Source organism: Zootoca vivipara, chromosome 3, assembly GCF_963506605.1.
Source record: "Zootoca vivipara chromosome 3, rZooViv1.1, whole genome shotgun sequence".
Taxonomy (NCBI): Eukaryota; Metazoa; Chordata; class Lepidosauria; order Squamata; family Lacertidae; genus Zootoca; species Zootoca vivipara.
Genome location: NC_083278.1, coordinates 41131039 through 41149821, shown reverse-complemented (window position 1 = coordinate 41149821; position 18783 = coordinate 41131039). Strand labels below are relative to the sequence as shown.

Here is an 18783-nt window from a genome sequence, read left to right as displayed (position 1 = left end):
AGCAGCTTCCCTGTGCATTTCTACATGGGGACAGGAGGGAAACCACATGTGAGGCAGTCAACACATGACAACTTACATTTGGGACACACATCATAATAACCTCGACTGAAGCACCTATTGTTTAGAAAGTATGTAACATGAGATGTGTTTTCTTCTTAAAGTAAATCAAGGTGATGGGATTCTGAAAATGAGAGGTGTTGACAGCAGGGCTTACCATGAGGCAAGCAGGGGTAGCAGACTTGGAGTGCCATTAATTAGTGAGAGACAAGAGAGATGTGACCATTGCATGGGCAGAATCCACCAGGAAAAGTCCCTTCACAAATCGCACTGAAATGAACAGGAGCTAAATATCTTGCACATGCACAGCTCCCATTTATTTCAATGAGGCATGCAGGAGAATTACTCCTACTGTGGCCCAGTGGACTGTGTGAGCGCCATTTAGATTTTCCACATCAAGTTTGGAGCATATACCTGGCTGGATTGGACTCTCAGCTCAGCCTGGAAGGCATTACGGTATGTCTAACCTACAAGTCAACAAATAGGGAAGCCGGGGGTCAGGAGCCAAAGCAGTCATCCATGCCTCTCTTCCTGGTCTGTGTCCCCTCAGCCACAACCCTCAGAAAGAGTCGTTGGGCTGTAATTAAATTAATCTTGGTTGGATGGGAGAATGAAGAAGAGGGAGAGTAAAACATGTACGCTAACTTTTGCATGTGTTTAACTACAGTGCAAAGGTAAGAGACACATAAGACCCACTCACGTTTGCTTCTCCCCCCACCCCACCTCTGCTGTAAATGGAGTCCCCTAATCTCAGGTGTGACCTGGGCCAGCTGTTGCTGTTTCTCTGATTGGTAAAGAGAAGGCGGCGGCACTCTGGCTATGCTCAGACTCCCATCTTACTTTTTCGTTTGTTTTTTCTCGCCTCCCTACATAAACCAGGGTGTGCACTAGCATATCGACAGCCTTATGGTTTAACGCTGGCTCAGATCTGAGCCCTGGAAGGTTCTGAGATTAGGAGGAGGGGCGAGAGAGGAAGAGGCAACACTTGCAGCGGCCAAACAATCACAGAAACCGGAGCTGGGGGTGGGGAGAGCGAAACAGAGGAGTTCCTTACAGATAGCTCTTGTATTCAGAGACACCCCCCCTTTTTTTTCTTGTTTACAAAATGTAGACACGGTGCAAGAAATGGAGACTTGGCTGCAGAACCCTCTCTTGCATGCAGGGATAACCCTCCCCTCGCAATGCAATGCATATATGTATATTTTAAATGCCTACCTTTTCTCTTCTCTCCCAGGGCGCCCTGCTACGCACATCCCAGCTCGGCGGACGAACAAACCTTGCGAAACGATGGGCTTGTAGGAAGCGGGGAGGTGGGGGAAATCTCTGCCGCTCCAGCTGCCCCTCGTAGGAGCGCTAGGCTTGGTCCTCCCTTGCTCCACCCTCGTGAAAAGGGTTTGCAAAGTTACTACGAAATCCTGCTCCAAGTCACGCCGCAGGTAACTTTGCTCTCCGGCGTGGGGCGGGGGAGGCTTCTTCGTTCACCATCCGCTCCGGCATTGCCATCTAGCGGCAGCACCTGGAAACAGCTCCCAAAAAGATCTGCTGCTCGAAGAGCGGAATCAAGAGGTCGAGATGGGCATTGGTGAGCGACATCTAGCGGCCACGATCCGGAACAACGATGGTTGGTGGGAAATCCAGACGAATTCGTCTGACCCTCCTTGACTCGCGTCTCCTAATTTTTTTCATCACATATACCGTATGTCCCATGGAAGACTTGCTTCTCAGTAAAACAAATAAAAAATCACGCTTAGGATCACGCTGTTGACTTTCTGTGTAGGAAAACAGAAGTGGCAAAAGGAGCGGCACAAATTTATGAATAAAAGAAGACATTACAGTACTCAGTAACTGCAAAATCAAGAGTGAACTGAATATGCAAAAATGCTTCCACAGGTCAAACACACCACCACTTTTGCTGCCACCGGAACACCCCCCCCCCAAAAAAAAACCTGGGCGAGCGTATAGGCATCCTGCAAGGTGTTGTGGCTCATCTTCTCCACCCCAGGAGGTATTCCAGTGAGAGGGCGCATTCTGGTGGCGGCAGAAGGGGTGGGGTGGGCAGGGCGCAGCCTCTTGTTCTTCCACCACCTGAGGCAATTGCTTCACCTCGCTTCATCAGTGGGCCGGCGCTGCACTCTGGTGTAGGTCTGGGTCAAAAAAGCAGGTCTAGCCTATATATATTTTCACGTGCCTGAGCTCAGTAATGGAACATATAAAGCAATATTTTTAAAGTGATGAACCATCTAGTCATGAGGATAATGGATTTCTCCCATTGCTTACAAATCATGAGTCAACAAGCACGTTCAGAAGCAAGAGATTGCTTATTGACCACAGGATTGTGCAGCCATAACTGTTATACTGTAATGTAAACCAGTCACTTCGGAGCATCTTATCTGACTAAACTTATCTGCAAATTTTGAAGGGTACATTTTTCATCTTTACCGTCCCTGTCTTGCCCAGATTATTCAGTGCCACTGCTTGAACTTGTGGATTAATACTGAGAAGACAGCACTTTTCCAAAAACCCTTTGCGGTGTGGTTCCCTGAAGGTTTCCTCTCAGGTAAAATCTTGCTGCGTTCTGTGAGACTTACAGTGCAATCCTCTATATGTCTACTCAGAAATAAGCCGCACTGAGTTCAATGGGGCTTACTCCCAGGTAGAGAGGTGTGGGTATTCACATGTACAGGGTGAGTCTTTTAAGGGGGGGGGGGCTCTTTTAAAGGACTCACCACCCTGTATAATTGCAGCCTGCCTCCCTGGTAAGCATGCTTAGGACTGCAGTTTTTTTGGGGGGGGGGTGGCTCTCAGATCTGACCAGAATACTTCACCCTCATATTACAGGTAGGTAGCCGTGTTGGTCTGAGTCGAAGCAAAATAAAAAAAATTCCTTCAGTAGCACCTTAAAGACCAACTAAGTTTATATTTTGGTATGAGCTTTCGTGTGCATGCACAATGCACACGAAAGCTCATACCAAAATATAAACTTAGTTGGTCTTTAAGGTGCTACTGAAGGAATTTTTTTATTTTGCTTCACCCTCATATGTGCTAGTGAGCTAATGGGGACAGAAGTACTCTGTACATGCTCAGATACTAAATGCAAGAGGAGACAGTGACATCCATACATTTTAATAGCTGTTCAGAAAAGGGAGTTTTGAGAGATCCTGCCATGTCACTGTGCTAAAGAAAGAAAAAGGTATACCTGTCAAAACTCCCAACGCTGCACTACTCTCGAGTCTAGCCACCACGGCAGCCTTCCCACTACATACAAAGTGCAAAAAAATCCTAATTTTGGGGCGAGGCGGGACGGTGTGTTTTGAAACATTATTTGAAACCCCGCGGCTTTCCTTTCGCAAATTCAACGCTGGCCCCTCCCTCCGTGTGGCATATGAATCCTTAATATATCTATATCTATTTAAAAAGTATGTGTGTGTGCGCGCGCGTGTTCATTGGCAGGGCCCCTCCCTCGAGTGGCTTGTTTCTAGTTTCTCGGCGTCTACTATTATGTTACTCCGTGTGTGAGTGTGTGAGTGTGTCAGGTGACTTGGGTCACGCAGTTTCTCTCCTCTGGGAGGGACGGCAGGGCCTCGGCTGACTTTCCTTTGACAACTGCGGCGGCGGCGGCGGCGAGGAAGAAATACAAGGAAAGGGAGCAGCTTAGGTCAGAGTCCCAGGCGAGAGGCAGCCTCGAGGGGTGCGGGGGGCTCGTGGCGGCGGCGGGGCGAGCGTGCCGCTGGGGGGGCCGGCCGGCCGGGGTCTGCCTTCGGAGAAGGGGCAAGAAGCCCGTGGAGGGAGCACGATGAGCCAGGTGCCGGGGAAGCCGAAGGAGCAGGAAGAGGACGAGGGAGAAGAGGAGGAGGAAGAGGAGGAAGAAGATGAAGAGGAGGAGGAGGAAGACGACGACGAAGACGAAGAAGAAGACGAGATCGTGGGGCTTGCAGATTACGGGGACGGGAGTGGATCGTTTTCGGACGGCGACCCGGAGAACGGCGGGGACGGGGCGTGTAAGTAGCTCGGCGCCGCCGCTGCCCCGAAGGGAAAGGGCGGCCTCGTGACTGCCAGGCCCATTGTTTTGGGGCGGAGTGAGCGGCAGAGAGGGAGAGAGGAACCCACCGGGCTACGCGCAGGCGGCGTTCAGCGCACCCGGGAGAGCCGGGGAGAGTTGCGGGGCTGGGAGAGGGAAGGGAGGAAACGGGGTTGGGTCACGGGGGTGTCCACTTTGGATAAAATATTGTGGTGGGTGACACAGGTAAGCTCCGCCCCACGTAATCGATCACAAGACGCGGTGCACAGACACACACCCTTTGAATGGGTGGAAAGCCTATGGACTTTAGGGGACCCCTCAGCCCCTAGGAGTTGGCTCCTATGGGGTGGGAGGGGGAAGCAACAAACTGCACCCATTTGTTTGCCCTGCATGCCATGGGCATAGCCAAGGAGGGGGGCAGCCGGGCAGCTGCCCCCCATCAAGGAAAAGAATAGAAATATTTAACTGACCAATCTCCCCCCCCAACAAAGTCCTGCCCCCCCCCACAAAAATATTGGCTATGGCCATGCTACACACACCCCTCTACCCCTTTCTTTCTGCCTGCAGAAGCAGCAGCAGCAGCCTAAGTGGCCCAAGGCATTTTGTTACCCAAGGCGATGAGGGCCAAGGTGGTTTTCCCAGTTCCGACTGGGCTGGCAGATATACTGAAAGGGACTCAGCCTGCCACCGCACCTGAGGGCTGCAGGAGGGCTTGATATGCAGAGGCCTTCTAGAATTGTAGTGTTGGGCGGGACCACATGGATCATTCTAATCCAATCCCCTGCAATGCTGGAATAAGTTGCCCAATGTGGGGCTCAACCCCATGACACTGAGACTCGTGCTCTACTGACAGAGCTATTCCAGCTTCCTTACCTTGACCCCTTGACTCATCGTCCTCCCTAGTATCTGCTGCCTCACACTGCCTAATAGTGGGACCAGCCCACGCCTAACCTGTTGAACTGGGTTGGGGTTTTTCCTTTGCTTTGTTTTTTGGTGAGACAGAACCAAAGTCTCGGCCATGCTGCCCAAGTGAATGCTGAGTGATCCTGGATTCTGGCAGATTGCAAAAGGTCTCATACAGCCTACGTCCGTATAGCAGAATGGGGGACTTGGTGCAGATGGTGGTAGTGGTTGGAGGACAGAGCTTTGTGTGCCGTGAAGCTTGTATGTTAGCCTCCTGCCCCTGGATGTGGTAGAGGATGGTGTCCCATTACCAGTATTGGAAGTGGAATTCAGCTGCCAAAGTTCAGTCAACGCCTGTGCTTGTCCTTTGCCTTGGGTAGCAAAATGTCCTGGACTAGCCCCACTTATAGAAACCTTTCATTCTCTTAGGTGTACAAGTACAACAATTTTCAAGACACTGGCAACACAGGTGGGAATAAGGTTGTGGGGATGTGGAAGACTTCTGGGGTGGGAAAGGCTGTGCTTTAAATTGGGTAGAGTATGGAGTGAGGGCCTTGAAGGAGAGAGATTAAAACATGGGGCTACAAGTAAACATAAACAGAGGTACTTGATGTCTCAGGGCTAACATTTGGAATAGGGTAAGAGTTTTGGAGCAGAAGAGGGAATTTGGGGGTGGTATCAGGTTTGGGACGTGGGTAGCGCTGTGGTCTAAACCATGGAGCCTTGGGCTTGGCCATCAAAAGGCCATTGTTCTGTCCCAGCTCCTGCCAACCTAGCAGTTTGAAAGCACGCCCAAAAGTGCCACGCTCTGGCAGGAAGGTAAACGGCATTTCCAGGCGCTGCTCTGGTGTCGGTGTTCCGTTGTGCCAGAAGCGGCTTCATCATGCTGGCCACATGACCTGGAAAATCAGTCTGCGGAGTGGACAAACACTAGTTCCCTTGGCCTGGAAAGCGAGATGAGCGCTGCAACCCCAGAGTGGTTCACGACTGGACTTAAGTGTCAGGGGTCCCATATATATATATATATATATATATATATATATATATATATATATATATATATATATATCCAACTCCCAAACCTGATAAAAGGTAAAGGGACCCCTGACAGAAATATATATATATATTTCTGTCAGGGGTCCCTTTACCTTTTATCAGGTTTGGGAGTTGGAGACATTAGTTTAGGAATGGGGTTAGAATTTGGAGACTGTGAATGGGTGGTGCTAGGAATGAGATGGATTGGAAGAGAAGCATGCCTTCCTGAGAAATCTGTTGGGAGGATTAGATTTGGGAGGAGATAGATTTATCGTGCTTTTTATAGTAATATTTTTGTATAGCACTTCAGAAAGTTTGGAGCACTTTACATTCATTATCTTGGTAAGCCTTGGGTGAGACTTGCTAAAGCCATCTTGTAGTTAAAGAGAGGTTTGAGCTGCACACACACACATTAAATTTCATGCATGCAGACACACATGAATCCTGGCAGCTGTAGTTTACCCCTCATAGAGCTACAGCTCTCGACAACATTAACAAACTAAAGTTCCCAGGATTCTTGGTGGTGGTGGAGGATGTGTTTATATGTATGTTGTATGCAGTCCCAAACTAGGAGTCTCCTGGCTCACAGCACAAACACTTAAGACACTAATGGTATTCCAGCTTTATACATGGTTCATTTTTGCTGCATAAATACAAAGGCACACCATATTTAATGTGAGCCAGGGTCTAGTTTATGGGGGTTTTTCTTGTTTTGTTTACTCCCCCACCCCATCTAGTTTATGTTTTCAATATCATGGTGCAGGTCCCACCCAGAAAATTGTAAGTAGTCATTGAGGGCCTCAACATATTCAGCTTTTACCTTGCTACTGAATACCCACCCCTATCTTATGCACCCCTATCTTATGCATACCTGAGATCAGGATGAAAGGGGATTTCAGGTCCAAAGGTACAACCTGAAGTGCAGCATGACACCTAGCATTGTTTTTCCAAAGGAAATTAAGCCCTTAAATAGGAGATGTGATATAAGGAAGAGGAATAAGTAGCTGATTGGCTAGAGTCAGATCTAAATTTGTATTTTATTGTCTATTACATTTATGGACTGCCCGTTGGCTAAGTTCTCTGACAGCTTGAAAAAATTAAATAGAAAAATACGATCATTTAAATAATACAATCTAGCATATGTAATGCAGAATGCAGCACCAAAAATACAGAAAAGCAGACCAATATAAAAATATCATTAAAACTTTCTTTGTAGAGAGTTTTGTGGATCTAGGCTTTGTGTCCAAATAATAAGTGAGCATTTGGGGAGAGGAACAAGTAGGCACTTAGTACTGTCTGTTGCGGCTGTCTTGTGGGGAACAAGAACAGGGGGAAAAGATGAACAGGGAGAAAACAGGGTGGGGGAGGTGTCCAGGCATGTGACAGACAGTGGAATACGGTAGGTAGAAGAGAGCATTGGGAGAGCATGGAAATAAAAACATAAGTGGTTGTGCAGCTGATTGTATGGGTCGCTTCAGAAGTGAATTGTAGATGGTATAAAGTTGGGAGGAAACTTATGTAGATCAGCAATGGGATGAACCGTTAATGAGAAACTAAAGGAAAGAAAAAACTAGGTTTGTTCAGTGAGTTGGGGGAGGGGAAGAGCTAGAGACAAGGTTGGGTTCAGCCTGTGTTTTAAGAGCAGAGGGAGAAAACTATCCTAATAAATGTGTCAAACTCTTGAAACAGTATCTGGAGGGGGGAAACCCTTTAATAAAGTACTTCCTATTGGTATTCGTGGTACAGATATCCAGTGTCTGTTACAAATTGCACGTGTTTTACTGATGCGAACTTGGAGATCTAAGGAAATAAGGAAGGCAGACTTCAGGCCCATAAAAGGCAACAGCTGCAGAGGGCTCAGTGTTTAGAGCTCCTTTGCAGCTGTGAATGTCAGTTCCCATATTACCAGGCTCTGCTCCAGGGTCTGCCTGCATATTTTTGATGACATTGTGTGCACTGGTGTGATGGTATAGAAAGGGTATTTTTATAGGCATGTTTAAAGGAGAAACCCTTTTTTCTGCTAATGGATTAACCATGGTTACCTACATTTTTGTGTTAAAAAGAATAGGCTGTTCTGCCACCTGTTGCTTTGTGCATAACACAGACTGTTTTCCTTTTTGGCTGCATTCTCTTCTGATTTACAGAGCTGGGAAAAGATAGAAAATTGCTTCAGACTCTAGGATTTCTTGAGGGAAGCTTTAGGTTTATGTTTCAAAGTGTCCTTTTGGCATTAATCCATTAGAAAGTATTGTTGGTATTTTGTGCAAAGGAGTTTATACTCCTGTTGAGTCTGTATAGTTCACACTCACACACACACTTGACAATCTGTGGATTTATAAGCAAAACAGCTTTCCCAGTGACACTACTTTAAGGAGCACTTATTCTAACAAGAGTGCTCTTTTTTTCCTTCAAAGAAAAGGGAATGTGACAAATATTACTTGCTGTGTAGTGGCCTCCGAAATAGGTGTTCTTCTCCAAAACGAATATTCTTCTCCATCAGATGTCTTCTCCCATGATTCAGTGAGCATATGTGCCATCTCAAGTTTCACAGCTCCCTTTCAGAACTGATCTGAATGTACAGAAATAGCACATGGTACTGTTCTTTCTGGGTTATACTCCTACAGACTGCAGGTGGTAGAAAGGTTTGAATATTTGAATGCTGCAACATATAAATCAGGGATAAGGGGAGCTGTGGCCAGGGCTGGCCCAGGACATTTTAGCACCTAAAATGAACCACAAAATTGTGCCCCTCCCCACCAGGGAAGAAGTGGGGAGTGAAGACCTACACCAGGAACAAGGCAGGGAATTAAGATCTACATCGCTGTGGCACTCCTGATGTTGAATTCCAACACCAACATCTTAAACAAAAGATTACATTTGCTAGAAGGCCATGTTAAATATAGATTTTTTTCTTAACTATTGAAAAAATACAGTAGTAATGGATTTCTTACTACCGTATCTTGTCTTGGATTCCAATTCAATAAAACAACCTTATTAATTTTCAAAATGATTTAAATTAAGTACCGCATATTTGAATCATAACACCCATGTTAGTTTACCTGAGGAAGCTATGCAGCTCCATTTTACATATTTGTTGGGGTATTTGGGAGCTCTTCCAGTATTTAGCATAAATTATTCCAGATGTCACATACAGCAATGTATATTTTTCTTTGGTCACTGTCCATTTCAATATACCTGAAATACTTTTATTTACTTATTTCGAATATTTTTGTACCACCCTTCCTCGAAACCCTCAATTACAGGTGCCTTTCTGAGATAACTAAGAAAGTGTGAGAGCATATAATAGAGCAAACAAAAAGCCGTCACTTGTATTCTTGGAAGAAAAGGCTGTATTTAATATTTTTTACTTTCTTTCACTTTTGTACTAACCGACCAGAACGAAAATAGTCAAAAACAAAAAGTCTCATTGCTTTCACGTTTTCCCTCACCAGTCAGTCAACTAAAGCTTTAATGGATTGATTGATGATTAAGTATTAAAACTAGCAACCCTGTGATTGTAACAGCTTACAATATGCAATACGAAATCTGAGGGTCTGCATTTTTCACCATCAGTAGCTTTGAGGGAGGTGAGTTGTCTTTTGAACCAGCAGGTGGAGCTGGCAAAATATCTGGTGGGTGGGATGAAGAGGAAATTAGATCAGTCAACCAAAGCTTTATCTCTGGCATTGGAAAGGAAGGAATCCTAAAATGGTAGGATTGGGAAGTAAAATTAATTGAAATTGTGTTAGAATTTGGATGCAAATAAACACCTGTTTTTATTGTTGTTGTTTTTGCAAACAATTTTTTCTTTTTATCCAGTTCTAGATTTCAACGAGCCCTTTAGTACTGAAGTCAAGCCAAGAATTCTGCTAATGGGACTGAGAAGAAGTGGAAAGTCTTCAATTCAGAAAGTTGTGTTTCATAAAATGTCACCGAATGAAACCCTTTTCTTGGAGAGCACTAATAAGATTTGCAGGGAGGATGTTTCCAACAGCTCCTTTGTAAACTTTCAGATATGGGACTTTCCTGGGCAAATTGACTTTTTTGACCCTACCTTTGACTATGAGATGATTTTCCGAGGCACCGGAGCACTGATATTTGTTATTGATTCTCAGGTAAGGAAAGGATTTGGGTTATGATCTTAGCTTAGACTAAATACCCTAAATTTGCACACACAAACATCACCCAACAGTAGCATGGATGATAAAAAGTAGAGATGTGAAGAGCCATAAAAATACCTTTCTCACACACCCCACTCCCAATTTTTCTGATATTTCTCTCTGGGCTATCACATCTCCAATAAGAATAGCAACACACAACGTGATTGACTCTCTCGTTAGTACAGGCAAGATCCAGAGAATGACAAGCAGGATTTCCCTTCTGAGGCAGTTTTCTCCTCTGTCCTCCTTCACACTATAGCCCCTTGCTTACACACCTCAAAAGCTGATTCTGAGGGACCCTGTGGAGTAGTGTGATATGTATTATGTATTATAGGGGCCTACATCCAAATGCTTTGGCAGAAACCAGATCTCCCTCACCCACACAAGCATGAGTGGAAGAGCAGCTCTATGGATCCTGCCCTGAGTTCTCATTGTTCTAGTGTAAATATTGTTATTTTAGCTTTCCTTGTTTTGTACATGTAGACTTCATCATGACATTCGACCTAGTATGCTTTTTGCACCTATGTGTATTATCTGAAACACTAATAGTAGAATTAAAATTTTTATAATGGTTAAATCTTACTAAAACAATGTTTGAGATTTATGAATGAAGCATGTGAAACAAACACAGAATGGAAATGGGATGGTCTCTTTATCCCTCATGCCTAGTTAAAACTACCATCACAAAAGTATCCTATTTCTTAGTGAACACTACACAGAAGGAACTAGTAAGCAAGTGACCTGTACTTGTTAAAACAGCTGCTTTAATAAGGGAAGTTGAAAGAGACAGGCAGGAAAAACAAGATTCAAAATGTAGGAGTGTTGGAAAGATGTAATGCTTGATAACTCGCTGAAGTGCTTTCACATTGTGATTTTTGTTTATGAAGATGTAAAAAAAACCACACCCTTTGATAACTTGAGAAGTAAAGATTAAACACTTTAATTCCTAATTGGATTTACAAAAGCAAATCATTTATCCAGTTTATTTTTGGTTTGTAGGATGACTATATGGAAGCTTTGGCAAGATTGCATCTCACTGTGACAAGAGCATATAAAGTGAATCCAGACATAAACTTTGAAATATTTATCCACAAAGTAGATGGTTTGTCAGATGATCACAAGATTGAAACACAGAGAGACATTCATCAGAGGACAAATGATGACCTTGCAGATGCTGGGCTGGAAAAAATCCACTTGAGGTGAGGAGAGCAAAGCAATTGATAAAGCCTGCTTTGGGGACAGGGGAGAATAAGAAAAAGCAGTATGCCTCACATATTGAACAAGCACATGTGCCAACTTTTTGTAAAATCTTAGGGGGAAAGGGGTGACACAGCAGTGATATGGCCAACTTAGATATGCAGTGGTCAAATCATTAGAAATCACCAGTCAGTCAACTAAAGCTTTAATGGATTGAATGATGATTAAGTATTAAAACTAGCAACCCTGTGATTGTAACAGCTTACAATATGCAATACGAAAAATGGCATAGTCGTTAAACAGTTCTTTATCTTGTAAGCAACCCTTCAGAAGATTCCACAAACAAGGATGAATGAGTCCTGTTATGGTATCACAAGGATACCAGCTTTAGTGCTCATGTTTTACAATTGGCTAAGTGGAGGCCTGTGCTTTCGCCAGGGTTGGCGGAGGGGTGGAGTGTGCAGCTTGAACATGGCTTCAGCATGTAGCAAATGGGAAAAATAGGCACACTCATCAGAACTGCTAGATTACGCTTGGGTGAGGAGCAAATGGAAGTACAGGTGTGGTGATAAGAGACTGTTCACTGAAACATAATGTGTCAGATCACCCATCAAAAAAAAGTTTCCTTATGAGTTTTTACACCAGGAGTGCCTGCAGATGTATAATGGATTATTTTTACTTGCTGAATTTTCCACAGTAAGGGGAAATCCCAATTAAATTAAGTCTTAACTGGCATTTTGATGATGGCAGCACGGGGGGGGGGGCGACTTGCATGCATGGGCAGCCCTAATTCCACAAACTCCTGTCTGGAAGCCCTATAATGCCTCATTTCTTTCTACAAACTTTCCAGAGCTGTTAATTTCAGAGAGATACACTGATGTCTATTTCCTTTTCCAGCTTTTATTTAACAAGCATATATGATCATTCAATATTTGAAGCGTTTAGCAAAGTGGTACAGAAATTGATCCCCCAGCTCCCAACACTGGAGAACTTGCTTAACATCTTTATCTCGGTAAATAGTTGTTGTTCTCTTGCATATGTATTTCCTGAGCCTTTGTATATTTTATTGCAAAACACTGTTTTTGTTTGTTTTTAATTTCATTTTTGTGTTATGTGTTGCTGTAGGATACTTGGTATACGAGAATAAATGCCCATAAAAACTGTTCAGTCACGTGCAATTACTTTGCAAACATTCACTTGCTTGTAAACAACAATTCATTTCAAACTTTGCTAGAATGTAACTTGAGTCTCTGATTCTTGTTACAACCTCATATACCGGTACAGTGGTACCTCGGTTTATGAACACAATTGGTTCCGGAAGTCTGTTCATAAACTGAAGCGAACTTTTCCATTGAAAGTAATGGAAAGTGGATTAATCCGTTCCAGAGTACTTAAACTGAAGCGTTCATAAACTGAAGCGAACTTTCCCATTGAAAGTAATGGAAAGTGGATTAATCCGTTCCAGACGGGTCCGCGGAGTACTTAAACTGAAGCGTTCATAAACTGAAGCATGGGTGTAATTGGTTCCGGAAGTCTGTTCATAAACTGAAGCGTTCATAAACCGAAGCGAACTTTCCCATTGAAAGTAATGGAAAATGAATTAATCCGTTCCAGATGGGTCCACAGTGTTCATAAACCGAAAATTCATAAACCGAGGTGTTCATAAACCGAGGTTCCACTGTATTTATCAGAACTGTATCCACTGTTCTCATGCACTGTTCAGCATAGCTTGGTGTTAGGATTGGAGCTCAAACAGTCACTCAGGCTGATTCATAGGACGTGTCTGGCTCCAGTCCACTTTTGTATTAATTCACTTTTATCGTTTTGGGATTTTAAGAAATATTAAATTTAAAATGAAATGTTAACAGTTAGTTGCAAGTAAATCTCATTGAAAGTGGGATTGTTGTTAGTCATGATGAAAACTCATTCCATTACTGTCAGTGGGACACAGCAATGCTGTGAGTTCTGTTGGTCTGTGCCCAAGAATTACACTAAGACTATTTTTATAATATCATATTTCACCAGCTTTTCTTATGCACACTGACAGCATCATCTTTATTGTCTAAAGACTTGGTTCCTTCAATGAAATCTATATTCTCCCTGTTTCCTTGTAGAATTCTGGAATTGAGAAAGCCTTTCTGTTTGATGTAGTCAGTAAAATTTATATTGCAACAGACAGTACCCCAGTGGACATGCAGACTTATGAGCTCAGCTGTGATATGATAGATGTTGTCATTGACATCTCCTGCATTTATGGGTGAGTAAAGTACACCATCTTACACCATCCTTTGTGCTTGTCTGTCTTGATCAATCTATAAAGCTTAAAGTCACATAACAATTAAAATGCAAATGGAGTAATATAATAAGTTTATAATATTTTTCATTCATATGCGGTAATGATCTTCTAGCTTGCTGTTACTATTTCAGGATAGAAAAAAACTTTAATCACAAAAGCACACTCTCTCTGTGTGAAAGGTCATGAGAGTTGTGTGTATGTAGATCAAAGTGATTTTGAAACTGAAGCTTTTACAACTGATAGAGCAGAACAGGCTGGGATGTAGAAAAGATTGTGAATTCACCTTAGTCTTGTTTAATCTACAACGCTTCGAACAGGAGCCACTTAGCTGATGTAACGGGGGGGGGGGAGTGTACTTGTGTATACAAAATATTATAGTCAGAGATTCTAGTAACAGCTCTTAAAATGCACCACGAGTTCTACACAAAGGCCTGGTCGCTAAAAGAGCAGTATTGTAATTTTCATATAGGGTAAATAAAATCAGTGATAATTCCACTGAGGCTGAGTAATAAATGACTTATCCCTGGCAAGCCATTGAATACATGGCAGGATTTTTTTTAAAAAAAACTGCAAATTTTTAAACAGTCTAGGATTGGAAAATAGAGCTGGAATAAGATATTTACACACTAGATAAGGGGACATCAACATAGAACCCAAAGGTGCATATGAACCCAAAGAGTCTTCTTCCCCTACTGAATTAAGACTTGAAAGAAGCATTTGATGGTTGTGGTGTGTGCTTGATTAGGGGAGGGGGTCTGCCCACAACAATTTTTCCAGCTTGTAAATGTTACCACGGGCCTAAAAAGGTTGGCAATATCTGCCTCGAACATATTTCACTTTAAATAGTATTGAAAGCAGCAATAAAAATGTATTCATTCAAGCAGATAAAAATCACAGCATTTATCTTCTCCCCAACATCACCTGTGTCTTGCTGTTTAGGCTCAAAGCAGATGGAGCAGGAACTCCCTACGACAAAGAATCAACAGCAATAATAAAACTGAACAACACAACAGTCCTTTATTTAAAGGAAGTGACAAAGTTCCTGGCGCTAGTTTGCTTTGTCAGAGAAGAAAGCTTTGAGAGAAAAGGTATTGGAACTTCATTTTGAAAGTTTAGAAATCCTTCAGAATCTTGTTCCCAATTAATAATTAAATATTTGTCTTGGAGATTCCGTATGTACAAGCTGTGACAAAACTATAAAGAATGCAGAGGGTATGGAGGTATCACAGCTGGTCATTGGGCTTGCTACAGCCTGTTGCTGGAACCATGTTGCTGGAACCATGTATTCATGTTGTTACATTATATATCTGGTCATTTCAGTTCAGAGTGACATAATGTTCTTTCTCCCTCATTATTATTACATATCTGTGAGAGAGGTTAAGAGTTGAGACTGCAACTAGGCTAAAGTCACAAAGTGAGCTTTAATGGTAGAGAGGGTATTTGAACCTGTGTATCCTAGTCCAACACTAGAGGGTTTCCGGAACTGGAACTTTTCTCCTCCCTAACACTTGATCAGGAGTGACGCTTTCTCATTATATTCACCTCTCATTCTACTCCCTTATTTTCCTACCATCCTCTAAATACACGTACACACAAGAGTTTCCACTTAAGCAGCAGTAACTTCCTTGCCTTTTATTTTTGGAAACTTACTGCATCTTACCTACTCTTCAAATGCTCTGGGGAATGTATGCATAGAATAACTCAGTCTTCATGACTTCAGTCTCCATAGAGAGGTATTTCAACATGTTGTTGTTGTTGTTTAGTCGTTTAGTCGTGTCCGACTCTTCATGACCCCATGGACCATAGCACGCCAGGCACTCCTGTCTTGCACTGCCTCCTGCAGTTTGGTCAAACTCATGTTCGTAGCTTCGAGAACTGTCCAACCATCTCGTCCTCTGTCGTCCCCTTCTCCTAGCGCCCTCAATCTTTCCCAACATCAAGGTCTTTTCCAAGGATTCTTCTCTTCTCATGAGGTGGCCAAAGTAGTGGAGCCTCAGCTTCACGATCTGTCCTTCCAGTGAGCACTCAGGGCTGATTTCCTTAAGAATGGATAGGTTTGATCTTCTTGCAGTCCATGGGACTCTCAAGAGTCTCCTCCAGCACCATAATTCAAAAGCATCAATTCTTCGGCAATCAGCCTTCTTTATGGTCCAGCTCTCACTTCCATACATCACTACTGGGAAAACCATAGCTTTAACTATACGGACCTTTGTAGGCAAGGTGATGTCTCTGCTTTTTAAGATGCTGTCTAGGTTTGTCATTGCTTTTCTCCCAAGAAGCAGGCGTCTTTTAATTTCGTGACTGCTGTCACCGTCTGCAGTGATCAAGGAGCCCAAGAAAGTAAAATCTCAACATAAAATATATTTAATAAAACTAGTTTGGTCTTCCATTATTTTGTGGCTTCAGTATCACATGACCTCTGAATCCCTGGAAAAACAAAGGACTAACGCAGCAGATTTAAACCACTTAAAATATGTACCCTCTTCACTTAGGGAAGTGAGAGAGCATTATAGCATTAACTTTGAGTGAGGTCACTGGCTTAGTGCTTAAATCCAAACATTGCAACAGTGCATTTTAAAATAATGTGTAGTTCTTGGTAAATTGTACATAAATTTCTGTAGTCATTCACAGCTTTTCTTACATTGTTGCATTTAAGAGAGAAATCTGATTTTAGCCCTTTTCTTTTAGTACATACCACAGAAAAGAGTTTACTTAATTGTGTTGTTGCCATGGCAGTTTGAGCATGGAACATTTCTTTTTCTTTTCTTTAGGACTAATAGACTACAACTTCCACTGTTTCCGTAAGGCCATACATGAAGTATTTGAAGTGAGAATGAAAGCAGTGAAAGCTCGGAAGAATCAAAACCAAATTCAGAAGACCAAGAGGGCCACTCCTAATGGCACCCCTAGAATGCCAGTGTAGCTGAACTGTGTGAACCACTGTTAACTTGTAAAACTTCTTATTTCTTGTAATGGTTTCATCAGGTTCCGTAGCTGGAAGATGAAAGCGACTGCTGTACTGGTGGCATGGATTTTACCACACTAGCCTCCCGCCAAAACACTGTTTATCTTATCCAGTTGTTCATATTAAGAAGTATCTGTAACAAAACTTTTCTGCACTTTTGTCATGTTTCTTGATGGAAATGAACTTTTGATAAATCCATTTGTGTTTTATTTAAAATGACACTTTTTACGTGTGAACTTGGGTAGGATATGTACCATTAGTTTCTCTATATGCTGCAAACAAATGAGTAAAACAATCAAGAAAAAATATTAAGATACCTTTTTACAAATTTGGGGAGTTTAATATTCATGCCAGTTCTATATATATATATATATTCCAACTTGTAAATTGAAGTTTTATTTTGAAATACAATAGCAATAAAAATGTTTCCTTGGAGTCCTTTATTGGTACATGAAAAGTTTTGTAAAAATAGGCTTTGAGCTAAATATCTCCCAAAATGTCTCCATAATCCTGGCAAACCCATTTTGTTCTTATGATGATTACCTCTACAACTTTCTATAAAGAGACCTATTTTGTAACAGTTGCATGTTGTGTTTGGGTTTTTTTTTTTTAAAAAAAATACACTTGCAGCAGCAGGAGAAATTCTATACAGTTATGGTGGATACAAGCAGGGACCAGCAATCACAGGGTGCAGAAGAGGAAGGAAACTGTTCATCTTCTAACCACCCCCATTACCAGGAGAGGAATCCCCAATCACCATGGAACTCTCCACAGTGAAAGGACTTGCTGCTGTCATTCCCCAAGACTATTTGGGTCCAGGATATTAGGGGTGAGACATAGTGATTTGATTTGGCAACAGGGCTCTGCCTGCTAGCTCCACAGAGCTATCTAGTGGAAGGGCCAGTTGCTTGAGAGAGAACCTTGGGGAGGAAGGGGTGCATGTTGGAAGTGATCGACATAGTTCTCAAGTAATGGAAATACAGCATATGGTTTCTCAAACCATTCATGCAAATCTTTTGACTAGCAAGTACCGTATATGTGGGTAACAGGAACAAAGTATTAGGGGTGGGGGTGTCCATGCATTTCTGCTTCCATAAGATGTCAATTCCAAGAGATGACTAAAGTGGCTCACAGGTTGCATTTGAATGAATACAATTTTCAAAACATCTGAAGCTATATTTACATTTCTAAAGAAGATGGTTCATGAGGCAGTATAGTCACTCCCTCTTTCTACCTCTACCCAAAATACAATTATTTGGGTTTATTTAATAAAACTTACCCTGCCCAAGTTACTGTATGAAAGGCATTACATAAAACACTTTTCTTCCCTTTCACCTGTCCCCACAATGGGCATTTAAGTTCATATTGCTTATGCAGTTTCGGCAGAACTGCCAACCAATTTTTTTTTGCCATCTGTTCTTGGGAAGCTCAAGATTAAGCTTAATGGAAACCACACAATTCCTCCTTTTGGAGTGAAGGTTCTGTAAATCTGAAAGAGTACTTTTTGAGCATGAATGCCACTATGTTTTGTGTGAATATAACTAGCATCAGTTATAGAGTGGCAGTGGCACAACCACTTCTTAGGCCTACAAATGTGAAAGTGAAGCATTACCTCTCTGCTCTCTTACATCCCATTGCTCTATTAGTCTATTGTACTGGTAAATAAAAATTGGTCTTGAATTTAGCAGAACAACTTTTGCAGTGAAATCCTATGATCTCATCGAGGTAAGTGGGATTGCAGCTTTTTAGATGCCTTGTTTTAGAACCAGGAAGATGCACAGAGTGCTTTCCATTTCATGTCGCAAGGGGGGCAGGCAGGATTGGGAGAAGCAAAATTATAAGGTATATAAGAGAGAGAAGAGAGAGAGAGAGAGAGAGAGAGAGAGAGAGAGAGAGAGAGAGCGCGCATATCCTCACCCTATCTGATTTCATGTCTCAGGACCCAACATACCTTGGACGGAACTAGTTCAGAGTTGGCTTGATTGCGTGTGTGTGTGTGCGGTGTGTGTGTCTGTGTGTCTGTTTGTCTTCTCTCCCCAATATACTAATGGGTGTAGAGAAGATCCTAACCCTCTTAGCGAGTGCTGAGAGGGTAGCTGGGGTTGTGGCAATTACTCCGGATTAGTTTACTCCGGATCAGTAAATGGAGGGG

At 42.7% G+C, this 18783-nt stretch overlaps 2 protein-coding genes across 2 annotated transcripts in view; one reads left to right on the top strand and one right to left on the bottom strand.

Moving 5' to 3' along the window:
- Nucleotides 1–1533, bottom strand: part of ANKRD6 (ankyrin repeat domain 6) — a 70022-nt gene extending 68489 nt beyond the window's left edge. Inside the window, exon 1 of the mRNA XM_035109394.2 lies at nt 1273–1533. The gene's annotated coding sequence lies outside the window, so the exon portion shown is untranslated. The remainder of the gene's footprint in view (nt 1–1272) is intronic.
- A 2043-nt stretch (nt 1534–3576) lies between these two features.
- On the top strand, nt 3577–17214 carry RRAGD (Ras related GTP binding D). The gene is made up of 7 exons (XM_035109404.2): nt 3577–4055; nt 9833–10128; nt 11173–11372; nt 12268–12382; nt 13485–13627; nt 14606–14754; nt 16438–17214. Exons 1-7 carry the CDS (start codon nt 3851–3853, stop codon nt 16587–16589), a joined length of 1260 nt encoding a protein of 419 aa, XP_034965295.1. The 5' UTR covers nt 3577–3850; the 3' UTR covers nt 16590–17214.
- The last annotated feature ends 1569 nt before the right edge of the window (nt 17215–18783 follow it).